The sequence below is a fragment of the Lytechinus pictus genome, chromosome 1 (genome assembly GCF_037042905.1).
Source record: "Lytechinus pictus isolate F3 Inbred chromosome 1, Lp3.0, whole genome shotgun sequence".
Lineage (NCBI taxonomy): Eukaryota > Metazoa > Echinodermata > Echinoidea > Temnopleuroida > Toxopneustidae > Lytechinus > Lytechinus pictus.
The window spans coordinates 20,158,161-20,181,617 of NC_087245.1; the positions used below are offsets into that span (position 1 = coordinate 20,158,161).

At 36.2% G+C, this 23,457-nt stretch overlaps 1 protein-coding gene across 6 annotated transcripts; it reads left to right on the forward strand.

Annotated features, from left to right (window-relative positions):
- The first annotated feature begins 489 nt into the window (after positions 1–489).
- LOC129259063 (angio-associated migratory cell protein-like) lies at positions 490–23,152 on the forward strand. Of its 6 annotated transcripts, XR_010293223.1 has the most exons (14): positions 490–825; positions 6,388–6,479; positions 6,819–6,977; positions 7,443–7,562; positions 8,011–8,150; positions 13,540–13,684; positions 14,505–14,588; positions 15,211–15,326; positions 16,710–16,792; positions 17,390–17,480; positions 17,991–18,145; positions 19,014–21,123; positions 21,476–22,226; positions 22,543–23,152. XR_010293223.1 is itself a non-coding variant. In XM_064097789.1 (12 exons), the coding sequence occupies exons 2-12, from the start codon at positions 6,395–6,397 to the stop codon at positions 19,087–19,089; spliced, it is 1,254 nt and encodes a 417-aa protein (XP_063953859.1). In that variant the 5' UTR covers positions 490–825; positions 6,388–6,394; the 3' UTR covers positions 19,090–23,152. The 6 variants fall into 6 exon arrangements, 2 of the variants coding, with proteins under 2 accessions (XP_063953859.1, XP_063953867.1); XR_010293219.1 differs by having other exon boundaries at positions 19,014–22,226; XR_010293220.1 differs by having other exon boundaries at positions 21,476–23,152.
- Positions 23,153–23,457: the final 305 nt, after the last annotated feature.

Below are 23,457 nucleotides of genomic sequence, written 5' to 3' on the forward strand. Positions count from 1 at the left end.
CCGATTTTGCCCCCCCCCCCCTGTGGAAAATCCTAGGTACGCCACTGTACTCCACGAAAAAATCGAAATGTCCAACCATTTCACTACGAAACATCGAAATTGCAATCAATAGAAACTTCAATACTCAGTGAATGTTCCTTGTCATAAATCTTTTATTTCCGTGGTCCACCCCAACCCCGAATGTCGTACATTATAGAAAATACGAACAACATGATTTCTGTCTGAAATAATGATTTTCTTGCACCCCCTACATTAAAAAAAATTAATTTGTTTAATGTAGGGCACTGCAAGAAAATCATTATTTCAGACAGAAATCGTGTTGTTAATAATGAACCACTCCACGGGAAAAAAAAAAGAAATTTCCAACCATTTTACGACAAACCATAAAAATTGCAACTTCAATACTGCAATAATTGATTAATGTGCAAGCATTCTGTAGCGATGCCCCAGATAACCCTGACTTCTCACCAGCTAGTCACCCCCGCCACCACCCCTTCATGAACTGACATGCCCCATGATGTCAGAGTGAAAATGATGTAGGCTTATACCAGAAGAACTGCATTTATTTTCGTAATGCAATAGCCATTTATACCGATATCACAAAATTATCATGATTGTAAAAAAATATATCAAATGCCCCCGAAGCAATAATTTTTATAAGACTTCTTCTATTTCATCTTCACATATACCGTACCGCGTACATTTAATACAAAAACGATTTTTAGTCGTAAGTTTCAGACTTAAAAGTGAATGAGATCGAGCATATTTTACTCACTTTAATTTCCCGATCAAATATCGATTTAGGCCTAGATAGAGGATAAGGTGGTGAGTGAGCATATTTGAATTTTTTTAGTTGTATCTAGTGCAATCTAATATTTATAGCAATTGGTAGTTGGTTCGTAATTTCATTCATTTATGAAATCACTTGCCTTACATTTTTTGTGTAGCCCCACATGTGGCATTTTTTGATGGAAAGAAGAGCACTGAAGGCAGCTGAAATTAGAGTAACCCAGGGAACTCCCGCCCACTGCGCGGGCGGGAGCCCAGGGGCTTACCGTGTATTTGACCATACTCACGGGACTAGCGTGATTTATGGTCTAAATATTTCTCCAAGTCCAAATGAATTGTGAAAACAGAAATTATGCACTTACCACGATTATATGGATGAAGGTCTAACGAGTGGCAGTTTCCTGAGTTGACATCCACTCCTAGTACCAATGAGGTCCAAACATTACATGTATGGACCTCATAGGCGACATCAGTGATAAAACCGGTTAGACATTGCCGTTTCTATTTGCACCCAAGAACTTTGGCAAATGTACGCCTTAATACATAGTGGATGGTAACAATTTAGGTATTAATTAGTTTTAAACATGATAAGGAAACTTCTACGACATTTGAAATTTAATGGATTGAGGTTAAACTTACATTTTCAGTCTTTTTTCTTGAATTCTTGGTGAGCGTTCCAAACGCTGTGGGGACTGATCAACTACGATGTGATTCACGTACTGGTCAGCTGATCGGTCAGGTGATCGGTTGGTTATCTTTTTGTCAGACGTTCATAATTTATATTACAATATATCAATCTTCAGTATCTTGATTTCAATTATCAGTATTGCAGGGAAAAGTCATTATCGATTGGAATCAATGGCAGATCGGGGGGGGGGGGGGGGGGTTGAGCATTTCTGGCCCGTTCCACCTTTTGAGATTCATAGTCAATATTTTGGATGTAAAAAAAAAATGTCGTTCGTACAAAGTTAAGTCCCCCCCCCCCCCACCTCCTTATGAGAATCACAGCAATATTTGTAATGGGGATATTTTGTTCATATTCTTTGCTCTTTTTTGTCCTTTTCTTTTTTGCTTCCCAAATTTATTTTACTTTGAACATATGACTTTCTATATTTAATGACAAACTTTTTTAGGGGGGTGGGGGCTTGCCAAATATAACGCGCGACAAGATGACCTTCTTTTTTTAGTGACAACTTTTTTTTTATTTGTCAAATTTTACGAGAGACAAAATGACCTTCGATCATTATTAATTAAACCTTTTTTTTGGAGGGTAGGGGGCTCGCCAAATAGTGACACACTTTTTTTTGTAAAATGTTATGCAAGAAAAAATGATCTTCAATCATTATCAGCTACCTTTCATTTTTTTTTAGGGGGGGGGGGGCTTGTCAAATTTTACGTGGGACAAATGACCTTCATTTTTTAGTGATTTTTTTTTTTATACTTGACAAATTTTAAGAGGAACAAAATGGCCTTCAATCATTTTTAGTTAAAACCTTTTTTTGGGAGGGGGGCTTGCCAAATATTTCACAAACAAAATGAACTTCAATTTTAGTGACCATCTTTTTATTACTTTTAAAATTTCACGCAGGACAAAATGACCTTCACTTTTTTTTAATGTTATGTTATATCGAGATTTTTTACCTGACTGCTAAAAAAGCACGAATGCCTGTGAGCAAGCAACCAGGGGACCAACGGCTTAAGGTCCTCTCCGAGGGACCTGGTAATGAGGATAAGCCTTAAGGGCACTAGCGCACCACTTGGGAATCGAACCCGGGTCACCGGAATCCGAAACCCCTGCTCTACCGACTGAGCCATCGCGCCTCCGATATGTTAAACTTGGGGGGGGGGGGGGGGGCTTGCCAAATATTACACGGACAAAATGAGTCTTTTATTTTTAGTAACCATCTTTTCTTTTTACTTGTCAAATCTTACGCGAGACAAAATGACAATTTTTCTGTGATAACCTTTTTGGGGGGGTTGTCAAATTTTACTTGAGAAATTGCACCCCCCTACTTTGGAAAATCGAAGATTAAGATCATGAGTATAGCCTACATCTCAGAGGCATAAACAGATGGGGGCATGGCTGGCCATCCCCCGAGTGGATTTCACCTGAAAAAAAAAACATAGGAGCAACGGAAGGAAGAAAGAAAGAAAAATGAAAGAAAGAACGAAAGGAAATTTAAAAAGGAAAGTAATGTGAGAACAAATAATCCGGGGGGGGGGGGGGGCTACTCAGATAATAAAAAAATCTGCCATCTGTAATTAAATTGGATTAGTTAATATCCAGAGGTCCCAGGGCTACCAACATACATGTAGCGCGGGCAGTGCATGGCGTACCTAGGATTTTCCACAGGGGGGCAAAATCGGCCGCCAAAAAATTTGACAAGCAAAAAAAAAGGAAAAAAAGGCTCTTCAATGAAAAAGGTCTTCAATCGTACCAGAAAAAATTTGACAAGCAAAAAAAAAGTCTTCAAGCTCGCCAGGGGGGGCAAAATAGGTATTCAAGCTCGTCGGGGGGGGGGCAAAATAGGTTTTCAAGCTCGTCAGGGGGGCCGGGGGGCAGAGATATGTAATTTGCATGGGTTTGTGACTCATCGGGGGGGGGGGCAGACTGCCCCCCCCTAGGTACGCTAGTGCTCGGCCCCTGCACAGACTCGTCTACATTGATTTCGATATTTAAGCGTCATTATAAAATTATAGCAAAAAGAACGCCTTGATTAAAGGCCATTACCCCTAGAGACTCGCGAGCGTCATGTGACAACTCGCCCTGGATTTGCACGTACAGGATCCTATGGCGACAAAATCCATCGCAAGAGTTGGCCAGAAGAGGCGATGAAAACACAAAATTTGGAAAGAAAAGAACCCGTGAGTACCCGTTTTACATTATAATTATGAAATTAGTATATAATTGATAACATAGACCTAAATTTAGGCCGTAATTTTGATTAATTTGCTGGAAATTCAAGGCCAAAACGTACCCGTCTGGCGTCGACTTTTCCAACACGCGTTGGAATAGCGGTGTAGCCCCAGAGTGTTGACATCGAGGCACAGACTGGAAGTAGGAACTTCAAAAAAACGAAAACTAAGTTCTCTCCTTCTACCCCCGTCTCGATCGGCCATTTTGTTACGATTCATAACAAAAATGGCCGATCGAGACGGGGGTAGAAGGAGAGAACTTTTCGTTTTTTTGAAGTTCCAGTCTGTGCCTCGATGTCAGGAAACTGCCACTCGTTAGACCTTTTCTTTATCCATATAATCGTGGTAAGTGCATAATTTCTGTTTTCACAATTCATTTGGAGAAATATTTAGACCATAAATCACGCTAGTCCCGTGAGTATGGTCAAATACACGGTAAGCCCCTGGGCTCCGGCCCGCTGTGCGGGCCGGAGCTCCCTGGGTTAAAATTAGAGGTGACACGGGCACGGCGACGGTTGACGCTCCTAGTATGACAATTTGCTCCGGTTGTATTATCTCAAAGGGCATAGGGTTAAGATTGTAAAGTTGTTTTTGGTTTAGAATACTGTAAAGATAAGGATTATTATGAATTAGACTAGATCTATTTGGAGGTTATTATGAATATGAATTTGACTCGGACTCGTTGGAGCAATTTGTTGGCTGGAGTCTAGTTTTTTAACATTTTTATTGCATATGTAGCATATTGGTCAATCCTATAGGCTATACTCTGTGGGCTAGTGGCTAGAAATAGGCATTGTAAAGTCTTTATGCTGACCTAGGACTGTTTGAGCCTCTGAGAGAGGAGCCGTGGAAACATGTCACATCATGTCAATAGATAATCAACTTGGCTGCCAGAAAATGTGAAAATGTCCTAAGTTTAACTACATTTTTCACTCAAAATATAGAAAGAAAATTTGAAGCCAACTCCCCTATTGACGTTTTAGACACATGTCTACAGCACAAATCTAGTGCCATTGCCTAGCCCACTTGTTCACTGCAACCTGCCTGTGGGGAATCTACAGGTAGGACTATGGCATGCCAATGCTCACTCACACGTATTGCGAGGTTAGTATTAGTATACTAACCTCGCACCACAAACCGCGTTTGGCAGTGGATTTCTAACTAGTGGGTCGCGCGTGCTGGGATCTCACTTCTTGGGTCCACAACACACGACTTCTATGGCTTGATTTTTCTGTGCGCAGCGGCATGTAATGAACCCTTTGGTGGCCAATGCTGTACAGAGCACACACTTTAAAAAATTATTAAAATATCACTTTTGTAACCATAATTACTAATTTCCATACAGTTGCAATTTATTTTTCATTTGTAACTTGGGAATAATTTTTGTATTCACTAGAGCGCTCAAAAACTTGAATTTTGGGCATATTTTTGTGTACGCCCTCTGTTGGTGGAAAGTAATATGGGAAGAAAATTTTCATTTTTTAATCTCTATTTTTTATTAAGAAAAAAATAATTTAAAGAATCAAATTGAATTAAGGGCCAAGTTGTATGACGAGTAGGTGTAATGGAAACTGTCAGTGTAAAAATATCAAGCATTTGTCCCATAGAAAAAGAGAAAATAAGCCAAACATTGCCACCCTTATTTTGCCACACATGGAGATATAACTGAGAACAAGGTTATATCATAACCTTGTTCATTGAATGAGTGGCCTAGCCTATCTATGGACAATTACATGCACTGCAAATTTGACGGAATAAAGCAATATTTTGGTATGTATTTCCACTCCCCCATCAAATAAGTTCTATTTTAGGGCTAGATATTGTATTTTGATCCTTCTCAATATTTTTATTTTCAATTTTAGCGGGGGGTTCATATGGAAGTCTTGCCGAGAACTTGAATAAGGGTGCACATTTGGGGCTTTTTCATAGATCTATAGACTAACTTGTTTGCACCATTTTGACTCCTATTTTTGTTGCTAGTATGCATACTTTGACCTCTTTATCATTTACATGTATGGTAATGCATGCCATATGGTATTATAGGAGAAGTTCACCCTGGCAAAAAGTTTCTTGTAAAAATATCAGAAAATATAATGAAAAAATTGCCAAAGGAATATCCATCAAAGAATGAAATAAGTTATTAGAATTTGAATTATTTGATTTGTGACATCATATGTGAGCAGCTTTCCAACATATCGTATGGTAAAAAAATCAATGAAATGTCATTTTCTCAGAAAATTGAAAATTATTTTTATTGCACCTTCAGTATATCAATAGACAAATCATTTCACACCCATTCCTAAAATGAAATGATTGAAAATATGAAATATTGAAACTTATGCATTTTGTATAGTATAACTTATGGGGAAACTGCTTGTTTATAACGTCACAAATCCAAAACTTTTAATTCTAATAACTTATTTAATCTTGATTGGATTTCCCTCAAACCTTCATCATTATTCTTTAAATAATTTTTCTGCGAGTTTTACAACCAACTTTTCTTTAGGGTGAACTTCCTCTTTAATGCAAGGGTGTAATAAAGCTCAACAAGGAGTTATTGTTTATTTCTTCATCATTTGATCTACAATAATAATGAAATCACTGAAACCAAAGCAAAAGGAAATTGTAAATAAGCTTTCATTATCATTCTTCAAATTTTTCTGCTCATGCTTGTCAGAACAGTAAGAAGATGGATCCAAATGGTAATGATGGACAGGACTCTGATCTGGATGAAGGGATAGAGCTTTATGATGATGACAATGACATCCCTGCAGGTGAATACCACTGGCTTTGTGACACTTGATTAAACAACACTTAAAATATTGTATTAGATTTTTAAATTCCTTATTTTCTTCATAATTTGTAAGTAATTAGTAAATTCCATCATTGCCCCCAAAACATAAAATATTGAAATGAACTATTTTATGAGATCAAAGGGTTTTCAAGATATCAAAGGTGTATGTCATTGTTATTGCTATTAAGTGCAGTGACCTGTTAAAATATTATATTTAATATTTAAAGTAATTTCTTTCCTAAATTCATTGATGCCTTCGATGTTTTCCCAAATTTTTGAATTTCACAAATTAATGTGCTCGCATGCTTTTTATACTTAGATAACATAGTAAATGAGATGGATGATATGGATTTCTATGATTACGATGAGTTGGAAGATGAAGGCGATGACGATGAAGGAAGAGGGGTCGATGAAGAAGGAGCTATGGCTGCAGAAGCTCCCAGGGATGATGCCGTCACTCGCTTCGAGAGTCATGCGGGTGAGAAAGCACAATTTGTAAATGGTCTAGGTAATCATCCAGTTGTATATTGCAGAAAGGAAAGTAAAAATGGAATGCACAGATTTTGTATCAAAGCATGTATTGTATGTTATGTGATTATGCAGCCATTTTGTTTTTGAAAGACGTGTATCAATCAAGTGTGATTTGTTCATGTCTTGGAAGGAAATCTTAAGTCATGTTCTGGATCTGATGAACATGACCAAGGGCTGGAACAATGGACCTCTGAATCAATGTGTAACTTTAACATGCAGCTTGATCAGTACAGGCATAGGACACAAAATGGTGTTGTGGGATAGTGCGTGACGTGAACAATTAGGCCTAAATGTTAATGTGATAACTGTGTCTTGGTTAGGATGCCTAGTGCTAAATGCTTGTAAATCTATTGTATCACATGTTGTGATACATCTGTTTAGTAATAATTATCATTTTATTTGTGTTAATTAGGTGCTGTTTTCTGTTGCGACATCCATCCTGCTGGTGGATGTTTGGCTGTCACTGGAGGGGAGGATGACAAGGCCTATATCTGGAATACCACCACAGGAGAATCAGTTTTAGAATGCACCGGTAAGACTCATAGTTAGGCCATTGGTTGCTTTATTCTGTAACTTCCAATCTCCCATAATCTTTTTGAGGGACCAACCTGCTCGAGTAGGTAATATGTTAAACTGCCGATTTAAAAAAAAAATGAATGAAGTTAATGTTTCGATATACAGTGGTGCTTGAAAGTTAGTGAACTCTACCAGAAAATGAACATATTTAAAGTATTGAAGTTCTGCCATGTTTTAGATATGTAATTGTGAAGTCAGATTTTCTAGACTTGCGGAACATTGTAGTGTTGTCTACTACATTCAATACTCACCATGAATGAGTGCATTTTGTGGTGGGATTCACTAACTTTTGAGCACAGCTGTAGGCCTTTGCCTTTATGCAGTGATATTTTCTGTTGAATGCAGTTGATGATGAAATCTACAGTGAAAATAATTTGCATGATTTTTTCTTATTTTTTACCTAGGTCACAATGACTCTGTGACTTGTGTTTGTTTCAGCTATGATGGTGAACTAGTCGCTACAGGTGATATGAGTGGAGTCATCAAAGTTTGGAAGCTAGCAGACAAAGATGAGATCTGGACGTATGAATGCTCAGATTTAGAGGTTTGTTCCATCATGTTATATTGTTCTTGAGCTGAGAGAATGTTTAATTACTGTGGTTAAAAAAAAATATTATCCTTGGAAGGCAGGGAATAATTTTCCTGGTATCGCACCGCAATTTGCTCCACATTTTTGAAAGACTGCAATGCATAAAGTCTTTTGTATAGCATATTTTTACATAGAACTGTATATATATATATATCTGAGTGAGCGCCCTGCGTGGCTGCCTTCCACTCAGTTCTCTATAGTTTTGCTATTTCTAGTGCTGTTTTAATTTTTCAGTCTTCTATTTTTACATCAGCTATATCTCATATACTTTGTGAATCTCCTGGACCAATTTTGTGTTGTATAATTCTGAATTTTTGATGTATTTCAGCTATATTGGATTTAGATTTTTATATCTTCTCTATGCTATTTTAGTGCACAGTCTCCATACTGATAGTCCTTCATGTACAGCATCTGTGCACTCAACTGTCTACTGGTTTGAGTTGATCTTTCTTACTGTGATGTGCTTACATGGTCTGTATAAGCTACCTTTAAGCTTTTAATACTATTGTCTAGGCCTGCTGCTTATAGTTGTCAGGTTCAGTACAATGGAAGGAATGAGACCTTTCTTTATTGTGAGTCTAATGCTGACTCTTCTCATGTTCTCAAACTACCATTGTACAACTTCATGTATTCGTACTTGTAGTTTACCATGTATTAATGTTTGGAAACAAATGCTTGTAAAGGTAAAAGGCTACTCAAATGCACGTATTTTGTACTATAACAATGCAATCCCTACTTTTAATGTTACATTGCTAATTAGTGGGGATGTTGAGAGTAACCCGGGCCCAGATAATGATGGCCAGGTCAATGTCAAGGCAGAGAATAAGCTGTATAGGCCTATATGTAGAAGTGTTAACACAAAATATCTGTATAGTACTCCAAAATTGTTAGAGCTTAACCCATACAATGTCCACTCAAGGTTCAAGAATCTTCGGGTCAGTGAAGCAACATGGAAACAAATCACGACACTACATATCAATAGAGTGAAGAAGACTCATAGAGGAAAGAGAGCAGGTAAACAGACGAGAGAGAAAGCAGAGAAAAACATGCACCTGAACAATGACTTTTTGAGTAAGAACATAAAATTTGCTATGTTGAATGCTAGGTCAGTAAAGAATAAAACTGCTGAACTCGCTGATTACATCATTGAACACAACTTAGACATTATTGCTGTCTGTGAAACCTGGCTATCACCTGATGACGCCTCTCCGATTGGCCAGCTGACACCTCATGGTTTCACTTTCAAGCATGTCCCCCGAGTAGGTAGAAGAGGGGGAGGAGTAGCTGTGCTTTTCAGAAGTCATCTTGATGTCAGAATCGTCGATAACCCAGATATAACCTCATTTGAGATGATTCAGATGACACTGAACCATGAACAGAAGTCACTGCGATTGATTGCTGTGTATCGTCCACCAGGTCAGAGACAGCTCCAGACGTTCTTCGATGAATTTTCCAATCTTCTTGATGGACACCTTCTCCAGACTTCTGACTTAATCATCACAGGAGATTTCAACATACCCATGGATTCTTCAACTCCCACATCTAATTCCTTCTCTGAGTTATTATCTGCCTACAATTTGACCCAACACATAAATGAGCCCACCCATAATCGTGGTCATGTATTAGATTTACTCATTACTCAAAAGTGTAATACTGTTCAACTACTTAAGATTCATGTAAAGGAAGGTATATCTGACCATTCAGTATTAATGTGTGAATTCAACATTCCCAAACGATCTTCCAATAAAAAGCTTGTTACTACACGTAACCTTAAATCTCTAGATCCAAAAGAGTTTGCAAATGACACTCATTTTAATTCGCTCATATTAACACATTCTTGTGCCAAAAGTGTTGATGAAAAGGTGAATTTGTATAATTCTTTACTTACTTCTGCACTTGATAAGCTGGCACCTAAGAAGCAGCTCATTGTAACAATTCACCCTAATACTGAATGGTACAATCAAGAAATAGCAAAAGCAAAACTCCTTCGTAGACAATTAGAAAGGAGAGCAAGGTCCACTAAACTGGAGATTCACAAACAAATGTATCGTACTCAGAAGCAACACGTAAATGCGTTAATTAAGAAAGCTCAATCAAACTATCATTCAAAGAAAGTTGAGGACTGCAAAAAAGATGCAAAGAAATTATATAAAGTTGCTAATAATTTACTTAATAGAAAACAACCATCTCCTTTGCCTCAACATTTCACCCATGGTAATCAATTACAACTTGCTAATCGTTTCAACCAATATTTTGTAGACAAAATTATCACAATTCGACAACACTTTCAAATTGATACTGTGCAACCGTCGAATAATGTTTGTGAACCTAATTCAATGTGGTGTGAATTTCAGCCAGTCACTCTCCACGAGATTGAAACTCTTGTCAAAAATTCACGAAACAAATCATGTGAACTTGATCCTGTCCCTACCGATCTGCTTAAGAAGTGTAGCTCATTCCTAGTACCCATTATTACTAGCATTATAAACGATAGCCTGATTTCAGGAGTTGTCCCACAAACTTTCAAAACAGCTGTCATCCATCCAACATTGAAAAAGTTGAGTTTAGATCAGGAATGCCTTAAAAATTATCGCCCAATTTCGAATTTATCTTTCTTGAGTAAGTTGCTTGAAAGGGTTGTTTTTTCGCAACTGACTTCATATCTACAGGAACATGAATTGGTTGACCCACGCCAATCTGCCTATAGGCCTGGTCATAGTGTAGAAACTTTACTTGTCAATTTAACTGATAACATATTCAGGGAATTAGATTGTGACAATATAACTGCTCTTGTCATGCTCGATATGAGCTCTGCTTTTGATACAATAGATCACGCTATATTAATACACAGACTTACATCTTTAGGTATCTCTGGTACTGTTCTGGACTGGTTCACGTCATATCTCACTGATCGGTCCCAGTATGTCAGAATTGGTAATTTTGCATCCTGCAAAAGTTCTTTACAATATGGTGTACCACAGGGTTCAGTTGGAGGCCCCCTGCTTTTCTCTTTGTATATTCAACCTATCAGTCAAATACTTAAAGAACACAATATCAACTATCACTGTTATGCAGATGACATACAAATCTATCTATCATTTAAACCCTCTTTATCTTCTCTATCATTGGCTATTGGAAAACTTGAAGCATGTCTAAAAGATGTAAAATCATGGCTCACCTTGAATGGTCTTAAACTGAATGATGACAAGTCAGAGTTTTTACTTTTAGGTTCAAGAAAGATGTTAAGTAAGATCAACTATCGATCTTGTCGTCTCAATATTGGTAGCACCTCCATTACACCATCAGATCGAGCTCGTAATTTGGGAGTTATTTTCGATCAGGACATGTCTTTTCGCCATCATCTAACATATGTTCAACAAAGTGTCAGGTATCAACTTCGAAATCTAAGTTTCATAAGAAAGTGTCTTTCCAAACCTGCGGCTGAAATCCTCATTCACTCTTTAATTTCCTCCCGTTTAGATTTTGCCAACTCATTGTTCTGCAATTTACCTAAGAAGGACATAATAAAACTTCAAAGACTACAAAATTCTGCAGCACGCCTACTGACACTGACAAAGAAGTCTGATTCAATAACTCCCATTCTCCGATCTCTCCATTGGCTACCAGTTGATAAAAGAATTATATTCAAAATTTTGTTACTAGTTCATCACTCTGTCTACTCTGTTTCCCCCTTATACCTGTGCAACTCAATTTCTCGATATTGCCCGACACGAAGTCTTCGTTCTTCATCAGATACATTGTTGCTTCAGATACCAAGAACCAGACACACATGGGGGGATAGGGCTTTCTCTGTCATGGGTCCAAAACTCTGGAACGAACTCCCGCTACGAATTCGACAGTTGTCTTCTACAGAATCATTCAAATCCCAACTAAAAACCTATCTATTCCCCTGAAATGATTAATTTAATAATTTAATTTGCCTTGTCCAGGAGATATTTTATTTTATTATTCTTTCTTTTTCTCTTTCCTTTTTTTTTTTTCCTAAGCGCCATGAGCACCTTAATGTGGACCTGTGCGCTATACAAATAACCACTATTATTATTATTTATTATTACTTAGTTGAGAGCTTTTCTCTAATGACCAAAAATGCTATTTAAATTTGTGAAGCAAAATCATTCCTTGGAAGGAATTCATACATTGAAATGATAAAAGGCATAAAAGGCAGCATTGCTAAAGCTGTGGTAATAATTGTGGGTTATAATGTGTGTCATCTCTAACAGTTATGAGCACTTTATAAGTTGTTGTTCTTTGTCTTGTTTGTCTTGACGTCGTCGTGGCAATCGTCACCCTATCAATATTATTATCATAAACATCATCATTATCATCTCTTATAGGAATGTAAGATTGGGTTGATTTATCGTAATAAATGTACTCTTTATATGTGATGAAATAAATGTATCTAATTGAAGTACATCACATATTTTTTTCAGACAAGTAACATAGCAATTTCTATAGTTACTCAGTAAAGATTTACCTGTTTGTAATATGTGCACACTCTTCCCTTCTGATGGACAGATGCAAATAATTTGCTGACAGGATCTGTACTGGTCATGAATTACCAACTCCGTTTCCCAATAGACCAGTCCATAGTTAGCTAATGGTTCAAATAACCTCTCATATTCCACAGTTATTGTCAAACGTGTTGGAGTAATATTATACACTTAGAGCAGCAACAGCAGTATCTCATGGAAGGCTTATAATTCCCTAATAAATAAAACCTGCTGGATATCTTGGAATGCGTATTGAGTAAACAATAGTCCGCTTTGGTAGAGTAGGCCTATTCTAAATAATGCATGTACATTTCCAGGTACCTAGCAACAAGCCATTCATGCTTTTCTAATGAATGATACTCCATGTTAGAATTCAGTTTGCATGAATCAACTGTTGCTCTGTCAGGCATTCCTCAAGAGTTGCATGCCAGTGTGTTTTTAGATTGAAGTTCAATCTAGACTAACCTCCACATGCTCAGATTATATCTATGAATTACTTAATCGATATTAAGTCAGCCTTCCATCAAATACTTAAATTGTTTCATTTTAAGTTATTTACAAGCACTTCTCTTTCTCCTTGATGTATTGTTAACATAATTTAAACTTAGTCACATTATTTCTTCAAGGTAGATTTGATCAGTTGTAGGTGAAGACTGGCTCGCCAATTGTCTGCACCAATTCTGTATATATCCATTAAACACAAGATTGATATATGTTAAAACTTGTTTAATTTATTAAATCAATTATTTATTTTTTAAAATTAATCCCCTTAGAACTTTATGCAATGTAAAATTTATTCCTCATAAGTAGTTTTCATGAACATTTCATTGCAGTGGCTGACATGGCATAGTGGTGCAAACATTCTCCTTGGTGGAACTGTAGAGGGCAGTGTTTGGATGTGGAAGATACCATCGGGTGACTGTAAGATGATGCAGGGGCATGGATGCCATCTTACGTGTGGAAAAATCTTCCCAGACGGTATATTGCTTTTTCATGGTTCATGGTTGTTTTTCTCTTCTTTCTTTTGAGGATTGAGGAAATTTACATGTAGGCCTATCAAAGTTTCATGGTCTCTAGTCTATAGATCAGAGTTATGGGATTGGGTTTAACTCCACGTGTTAATTTCCTTGGTAAAGAATTCATTCATATTATGCTACACCAGACCCAGGTGAGGTAAATAGGGACCTGGTAGGAATGTATCCCTCGAAACACACAGCAGCCAGTGTAATTTTACTATACTTATTGAAAGCTTAGATACATCTTATAAAGTGGAATAAGACATTATTGGACTAATAATGACAACTATAAATATCATTTTGATTGGTAATCAGAATCATTCTCATTGTTTGTTCATATATTGTTTACTTTAAAACTATCATATCTTTCTCTGAAGTATAGTGTATAGTTTATTCTAATTATATTTAAGAAGTGAATGATCTGTGAATTGTACTTAAAAGAAAATATTTCAACCATAATTCTAACTAATGCTATGTAACCTGCCACCCATCCCTGATCCAACAGCAACATTCTTGTTTTAATTAGAATTGTAGGAATATATGTTTCAATTATCTGAATTATGAATTTAGTATTTTAGAAAATAAAAACATATTATAACCAATCCTTTTATTTTGTTTTCTTCTAGAAATTGGATACAAATACTGTATTGATTTATTTTCTAATTGATTTTGAGAAAAAAAATTATGTGCTCATTTTAAGGACTATTTCCTTCTGGACAATGTTTTTAATCACATTTTGCTTTCTTTTCTTTTATTTTGTCTATATTTCTTCAAAATATTAGGAAAGAGATGCTGTGTAGGGTACAAAGATGGTTCAGTCAAGGTTTGGGATTTGAAACAAAATAACACAGTACATCATTTCAAAGGCAAGTATAATGTAAGATTAAAAGTGTTATACAAGTCTCTATCTGACTTAAACTGGAGCATTCCACATATTTAGTGTTTTAAATTTTGTAAGAATATTGATTTTTTTTAAAGTTTAAATCCCCTTACTGTCGGATGTTTATTGAATTGTGTATTGGTGAAACTAAATTAGAGGGAAATTTTGTAACGAATTTTACATGAGAAAATGCTATGGAATTCTTTATGTTTGTGTGTCTGTTTCATAGACCTATTCATTATCAAAAAGACATTATTCGGCCTTGAACCTTTGTCCTTGGCTGAATCGGTTTACAATTTACTGTTAGTTGGATTGATGTATGTCATAAAGCCCGATTCTTGTGCTGCTGCTCATCACTGACAGCAAATTACTTATTATCAAACCTTTATTCACCAGTTATACACATATTATACACAATAATTTATTACCTCTCACCAGACTTATATATTTATGGATGGATCTATTAAACCTGTTTCATGATGCTTTTGGTTGTACAAGATATACCAAGCTATAAATAGCTTTATTTAGAAGTATTTTTAAAGAGTATTATTCCTTATTTGATGATTTTGGAATGATTAAGAATGGTAAATTATCTTGATGTTTTTCAGATGGTAATGGACATGAGGGAGATGTGACAACATTAGACTGTAACCATGACAACATCCTAGGTTTATCTGGTTCAATCGATGGAACAGCGAAACTTCTCAATAGTAACACAGGAAAGGTTTGTAGACATGAATAAAGATTATTCTTTTAAGTTGATTTCACTTTATTATTTTTTATTCAAAGAAAAGGTGCTGTTAGCCTTTAAAACTTTACAGGATCAGACTACCATGTGTCAGCTTACCTACTCAATTGTTTCAGGCCATGTTTTATTTCACAGATTTATGATTCTACATAGCCTTGCTGCTTGATAGCCTGCATGTGTGATCTTTTTCCTTTGAAAAAAAGTCTGACTTTCTCACATTTTCATAGTCACTCTAAAACGTTTCTACATTTATAAAGGCAATTGATACATAATAGAAGCTTGGAAAACAGACTTTCAAACCTTGTTGAAATATGAGAATTTATTTTTTAATGGTTTTTGTCTCACCTGCATAGCAGAGTGAGACTATAGGCGCCGCTTTTCCGACGGCGACGGCGGCGGCGGCGGCGGCGGCGGCGGCGGCGGCGGCGGCGGCGGCGGCGACGGCGGCGTCAACACCAAATCTTAACCTGAGGTTAAGTTTTTGAAATGACAGCATAACTTAGAAAGTATATGGACCTAGTTCATGAAACTTGGCCATAAGGTTAATCAAGTATTACTGAACATCCTGCCTGAGTTTCATGTCACATGACCAAGGTCAAAGGTCATTTAGGGTCAATGAACTTAGACCATGTTGGGGGAATCAACATCAAAATCTTAACCTAAGGTTAAGTTTTTGAAATGTCATCATAAATTAGAAAATATATGGACCTAGTTCATGAAACTTATACATAAGGTTAATCAAGTATCACTGAACATCCTGCATGAGTTTCACGACACATGACCAAGGTCAAAGGTCATTTAGGGTCAATGAACTTTGGCCGAATTGGGGGTATCTGTTGAATTACCATCATAACTTTGAAAGTTTATGGATCTGATTCATGAAACTTGGACATAATAGTAATCAAGTATTACTGAACATCCTGTGCAAGTTTCAGGTCACATGATCAAGGTCAAAGGTCATTTAGGGTCAATGAACTTTGGCCAAATTGGGGTATTTGTTGAATTACAGCCATAAATTTGAAAGTGTGTTGGTCTAGTTCATAAAACTTGGACATAAGAGTAATCAAGTATCACTGAACATCCTGTGCGAGTTTCAGGTCACATGATCAAGGTCAAAGGTCATGTAAGGTCAAAGAACTTTGGCCATGTTGGGGGTATTTGTTGAATTGCCATCATACATGTATCTCTATAAGTGTATTGGTCTAATTCATAAAACGTGGAAATACGAGTAACCAAGTATCACTGAACATCTTGTGCGAGTTATAGTAGTTTTCAAAATCAGCACTGCTGCTATATTGAATCGCGTGATGCAGGTGAGACGGCCAGAGGCATTCCACTTGTTTAAAATTATGTTTGCAGGTTCTTGCTACATTTTCTGGTGGTGCTATCAAGGAAGATATTGGAGAAACAAACTCAGTGGAATCAGTAGGATTCTCACCAAGGTAAGTTCTCAACTGATGAAATAAAATGTATCTCCTGTCGAGAAGGCATGCTTGACACCTCAGGATGCTTATTTGCTATCCACCTTTGAAAATGAATAGCAATTACACAATGAGGATGCAGACGTGGTAACATACATGAAATAATTATGAGTCATTATTTTTACTTAGATTCATGTTGATTATTATATATGAGTTAACATCGATACACGTATATTGGTTAAAATTTCATGGACTGCTTGACATTCATCTTGTTAGCTACCTTATTTAGTAATGGTATTGTGTATTGAGAATCAGTCATGGCTACATTGTATAATCTTATGTCTACACAATCTTTTCCAAGTTCAATAACAAGGAAAACATTTCATTGGATTAATGCTCAAAACAATACAAAAATATACACCAATGATGTTCCATCATGAATGTTGCCAATTTGTACTTTATTTGTGACACTTCAGAAAGTCATAACTTACACAAGATTATTACCAGTATTCTATTCCATTGAGTTACTCATTCCTTAAATTTATTGCTTCTGTTCGAAAAAAAAACAGGATGGATGTTCCTTTAATGACAATTCTTTTCTTGTTTTTTTTTCTTCAGCCAATCCCTCGCTGCCTTGGGCTCCCTTAATGGCATGTTGAGTATCTGGGATCTTCCCACACAGAAGCTAAGGCATCAGTGTGACCATGGGGTAAGTTTATCATCATTTTGATCCCAACATTCTATCAGTGTCCTACGACTTTACCTACGAATTTACACTGAATATGAAAAAAAAGGAAAGGAAAATCAGAGTACTGTCTTGTTTCAATTGTAGCCATTGTAAATGATGAGGAAAGAAGGGAGAAGTACAAATGAGGTTGGAGTAACAGGGTAGCTGATATATATAATTCTGTGTGATTTAAATGTTTTTGATGTCATCAACTATCATTGATGATCTGGTACGAGTTGCAGGTCACATGATCAAAGTCAAAGGTCGTTTGAGGTCAAATGAATGGTGTTTTGTGAAAAATTATTAATCTTAGTTTCCAAAAATCTGCATCACTGCTATGTTGAATTGTGTCATGCAGGCGAGACTGCTAAGGGCGTTCCACTTGTTTTACATTTAAACTGTATATATTTTTTTGAGTATTTTTTTTGGTTTATAATCTGTAAATCAAAACTTCATTGCTCATTGATTTCCTCTTTCTTCACTGATTTGCAGGCTGGCATTGTTAGATTAGCCTGGGATGTTGAGACCCCAATGATCTTCACAGCTGGTCTGGATGGAATGGTCAAGTTATGGGATAGTCGGTCAGCAGAGAAGGTTGCCTCATGGACTGGTCACCAAGGAGAGATCCTCGATCTTGCAATTAGCAGGTCAGTGGTTCTCTGGTTGTGGAAACAATGTAGTTAATTGGTTTATTTGGAAAGCAAAGGTTGTTGATTCAATACCCAACATAGCATTAATTTCCTATGGCTAGGTATCTCCTTTAGGCATTCCATAATTCGTAGAATAATTGATCTTGCAATTAGCAGGTAAGTGGCTCTCTTGTTGTGGGAATAATGTCGTTAAGTGGTTTAGTTGGAAAGCAAAGGTCATTGATTCAATACCCAACATTAGCATTAATTCCTTGTGACTAGGTATCTCTGCCAGGCATTCCATACTTAGTAGAATAATTGGATCTTATAAATAGGATTAGTCATCATGATGACCACATGCTCGAAATATTTCCCGGGAATTTGGAAGGTGTACATGTTCATAAATGAATTGGATGACTTGGAAATTATTTCTCTTTAAAGTGCTTGGAGACAATGCTTTTATTTTATATCTATGTAAGAAGAGGGGCTAGTTGCAGAAAGTGTTTCTATCAAACGCAAATTGATTTTCAGCCAGTCAGGATTGCATATGCAGCACTTGTGTTTAAACACCTCAGGCACCAGAATATTCAAACTTGCACATTTGTTTCAAGCATGACCTCCCCATTATAATAAATCAATTGTTAAAAATCAAGTATAAATTACAATAAGTACAGCATACAAGCATATATAAGATTTTTTGTTAATTATACAAATATTCATCAGTGTTGAGACTCGGTTTAATTTGTATTTCTCAATAGCATTTCTCACAGGATATATATATCATGTAGAATAGATGATTTAGATTCCATATATTCCCTGTATATCAACTTATAAAACTCATTTCTTTCACTTTCATTCATCCGTCCTTGTCTTTTCTCTATCTTAGGGATGGTAACACCATAGTAACTGCATCAGGGGATACATCAGCAAGAGTTTTCAAGGTGCAGCAGCCAGACAGATAGAAGAATTCAAACCAAAGTCTACATCCTTTTCTCTCTCTTGAGCAGCGGAGTATTTTATTGTGAACACATAAGAGCTACCAGTATTTTTATCATGTCTTATTGTACTGGTACATTGTATAGCTTATAAAGCTTAAGAATGAACTATTTTACTACCCTGATATGTGGTTGTGAGGATGGCTGTACAGAATTGCCTTCAGTGTATTGGAAAGACCAGTACATTTTTAAGATAATGAATCAGAAGAAATGTGAGGATGAACATGTGCAAAGATCCCATGCACATTTCATAAAGAAACTATTGATCTGGCCTATTGATTATAGTGGTAACGATATTGGCAAAAAGCCTCAGCACTCAAATGTTTCCATCATAGTTCTCTAATTGCAAAGTTTCCATAATCATTAAAATTTGTATGAAACAGGCTAGAGACACTTTAATTGAGTTATTTCGGTAGAGTTGTCAGTTTGGAATGTGAAGACCTTGATATATTGATCTCTGATGTCACGGCAAATGTATTTTAAGGTTCATAAAGACAACAGGAAAATTAGATCTAAACTTACTACTAAATTTAACAACATTTTGATGGGGACATGCGTGGTAGAAAGTGTTTACGCATTGATTCATGATTTTTCCAGTTGTTGAACTCAGACCATATGAATGATAATTTTTATTGCTTTATTTCTAGGTATTAATCTGTTGTAGACAGGTTTGCCTTGAGTTTTACCATATTCAAATTTGCTTCTTCTTTTTTCTTTGGGGGCCTATTCATAAGGTAAAGAATCAAACCTTTCATGAATGAACTACTGTAATACCTGGAATTGGGATATCCTGAAATTATGTATTCCTTCATAATGTGTGAAATTTCAGATTTCCAAGTATAGTGCTCAAAAGATAGTACATGCCCATGTGTGCATCAGGAATTTGACAAATCGACATCATTATTTTATTCATGAAGGAGGAATGTATTTGCCTTTGGTTAGGGTATAATGGCATTTAACATTGTGTAGCATTTACCTATTTATCAAACAACATGTGCAAGATAGCTGGTTCAGAGATGTGAGCTGTAAGTCATATATTTCTTTGACATTAAAGGTCAGTGTCTTGATGGAAACTATCATATTTGACTGAAACATATCTGTAAACAAGCAGTTCCAGTTGCTTTGATAAACAAAGTTTCAGAAGACAAAATATGACATGCTTCCTCATTTGAGACGGATAAGAATAATTCACAACTTGTCATACTATGAGATTCTAGCCTATTGAGAACAGATTCTGATCCGTGTTGTGTATCATATACCACCAAATAACGAGATAAATACGTACATATATATATATGATACTGATTTTGTTGTCTCTAAAAAGGGGCTCTGATGAATCATTTGAGATTTTGAACATGGCATACAGCCTCTATTGTTTACTACAGAGAGTGGGCAGGTTACAGAGACACTCGGGTCAGTGACAAGCAATGGACGATATGTTCGGCAGGGACTTGTTACTTAATGAGGATGAGATTACCTGGCATAATGCTATGTTTTATGTGTGGACTTTAATTTAGATGTGAGAAAAGAAAGGAAGACAGAAAGATGGAGAAGCCAGAGTGTCTAATCCTTGACCCTTATGGTATATCTGCTGGGCTACGTCATTTAGACTATGTCATCAAGGAGTACTACTGTTGGCCGATTTATTGTTTGATTGATTGATTATATCCTACATAAATTAAATCATGTATGCGGATTGGTATAAATAGCATCTTGTTACCAAACATATTCTCACTATTTTGCGATGATGTTGAAAATGAAACGCCCACTGAAGAAAAATTACTATTCCGTGACGTCAATGATGGAATAGTCCATCGTTGACGTCATAGATCGCGCAATCTCTCGGGCGCAGGCACAAATCCACGTTCCGCTGTGCGTGTAGCTTCAGGAAAAGTAGGTCAGTCAGCGCAGCGCATTATCTATATTTTGGTTCAGATTAAAAAAAGATGAACTAGGTGTACAAGAACTAGATTATCAAGATCTGTTTGTAACATATTAAATGTAGGATATTAAACAAATATACCAGGCCTTTATTTCAAAAGTATAGAGGGAATTATTCATCCTTAGTTGTACTGGCAAAATTACCATTTTTCCCTCAGGGAAAGTACTGAAGTGTGACTTTACTGTCATGACAACGAACCAGAGTGGTCCTAAACAGAGTCACAGCTGACGATCGTCTATACACATTTGTATTTGAAAAAATTACCATCATTCTGAGGTTGCAAGCGATGAGATTCCGTTAGCAGCCATTTTCTCTGATGAGAAACACGCTCCGGATTCAGGCCGCCATGACACCTTGGCAACTGACGTCATCGCTTCAGTACTCTATAATTCCCGCTATACTTACTCAAAGCCTGGTATATTTGTATTTTATCACCGATTTACAAAATTTGACTCTCCATGCACATTGTTCTGTATCTTCTATTCAATCTTATATTTTCCACTGATATTGGTATGCTTGCAAAACTCTGAACTTTGTACTGTCTTAATATTAACCAACGAACGTCATTTATACAGCAATTTGAACATGGCTTGTGGCTTGGATAGGGCTTATTTATGCCATTCACTCACATTGAATGCAGTTGAACTGTTAATGATAAATTATTATTGTCACAGTGTATTATTTCAGATATTACTTGCCGTCATTTTACTCTATACAATAAGGAAGCTGGAAAAAAATACATCATGTGGAAGTTGGCTTTTCATGCAGATTTCACCATAAAATGAAATGTAGAGCTTTGACATAACCAGATTAATTATGCTGCATAATTGTTCAGTACCTAGCTATGGACTTCTGATAAAAAGGTGTTAGGTCTAAAGCAATTATTGTTCGTTTTATTTTTAAAGCTTTTTTCATTACATTTTCATTTTTCTAATCATGTGCCATGTGTGATTGATAATAACCAGGAAACATGGTAAAATTGACTTTTCTATAACCATTTTCAAAGAGGTTATTTTGAGCAATCTCTGTCTGGACCAGTCACTTGTTGAAAATCAAATGTTGAATGGAATTCTTGAAAAGTAATGTTGGAGTAGTCTCTTAATAAACCAAATTCAAGGAGATCCTTTGATAAACCAAGTTCAAAGAGACTACAAAGATCAGAGCCTTCAGAGGGCCTTTTTGCAAATATATTCAAAGACACCCTTTATTAAGCATGGTCAAAAGGGATTCTTTATGAACCGAAATCAAAGAGACTTCTCGCCCTTTCACACGGTAAAAAAAACCGTAATTTGAATGATTCCAGTGAAAAATAAGGCTAATGACGAATTTTTAGCACGTGTGAAACCAAACTAGAAAAGAATTCATTCCAATTAAGTTTCACTCAAATTATGGTACAAATTTTCTCTGTGATAGGTCCAATGATTCTAAAGACGAATTGCAATCATTACAAAGATGATTCATGATTCACGTGTGAAAAGCCCTTCATGAACTAAGTTTAATTGAGACCCCTTATGAACCAAATTCAAAGAGACGTCATTCACTTAGTTCAAAGACTGACTTTATAAACCCAGTTAAAAGAAATACTTTATGAACCAAGTTAGACACTCCTTTTATATCCTGGTTTATGTAACTTCCTCCATAGAGTCTGGGTTCAAAGAAACTTGATAAATAGCAAGGTCAAAAGAGTTCAGTGACTCTTTTGTCACTTGTGCTCAATATGTCAATGGACCAAGAACCAGGATGTCCCGACTCTTGCTGCTTTGTATTATCTTTTTGAGATCTTTCATCCAGTTTGTCTCCAGAGTACTTTCTTTTGTACTATGTTACAAGCCACATTGCTTGTATCTAAAAGTGATGGGGGGGGGGGTGGGCAGAAGTGTCATTCTGGAAAAAATTCAGATTTACAATTTATTTGATTTTACTTCATGTAACTATCAAAATGAATTTCAAATTTGCTTCCAAAGCAGTATCCAGGATTCACTTAACTTTTCCATTTTATATTTATATCATATGCACTTTCTGTCAGTGCATACATCTATCATTTGTATCACTCACATGGAGTATATAATAAAATATTCAAGTACAACACACCACTCTCTGAAATTGCTTAATGTTTGAAGTTGCTTTGTAGTTTAAATTAGAAGTCCATATTACAAAACTGATGTTGCTTTCATTCACAATTAATTTTTACACCCTTTTATCTCATTGAATACAAAAATGCTTTCACCTTTTTATAAATACTTTACCATCACACACATGTCTATTTGTTTTTTTTTCTTCACATATTACTTCTCTTTCACACCACACATTTTTCTACAATTTTGTTATTCATTTCACATTTTTGTTCACCATACTACCCATTTTTTATCACTTCTTTCTACTTGCAAAACAAT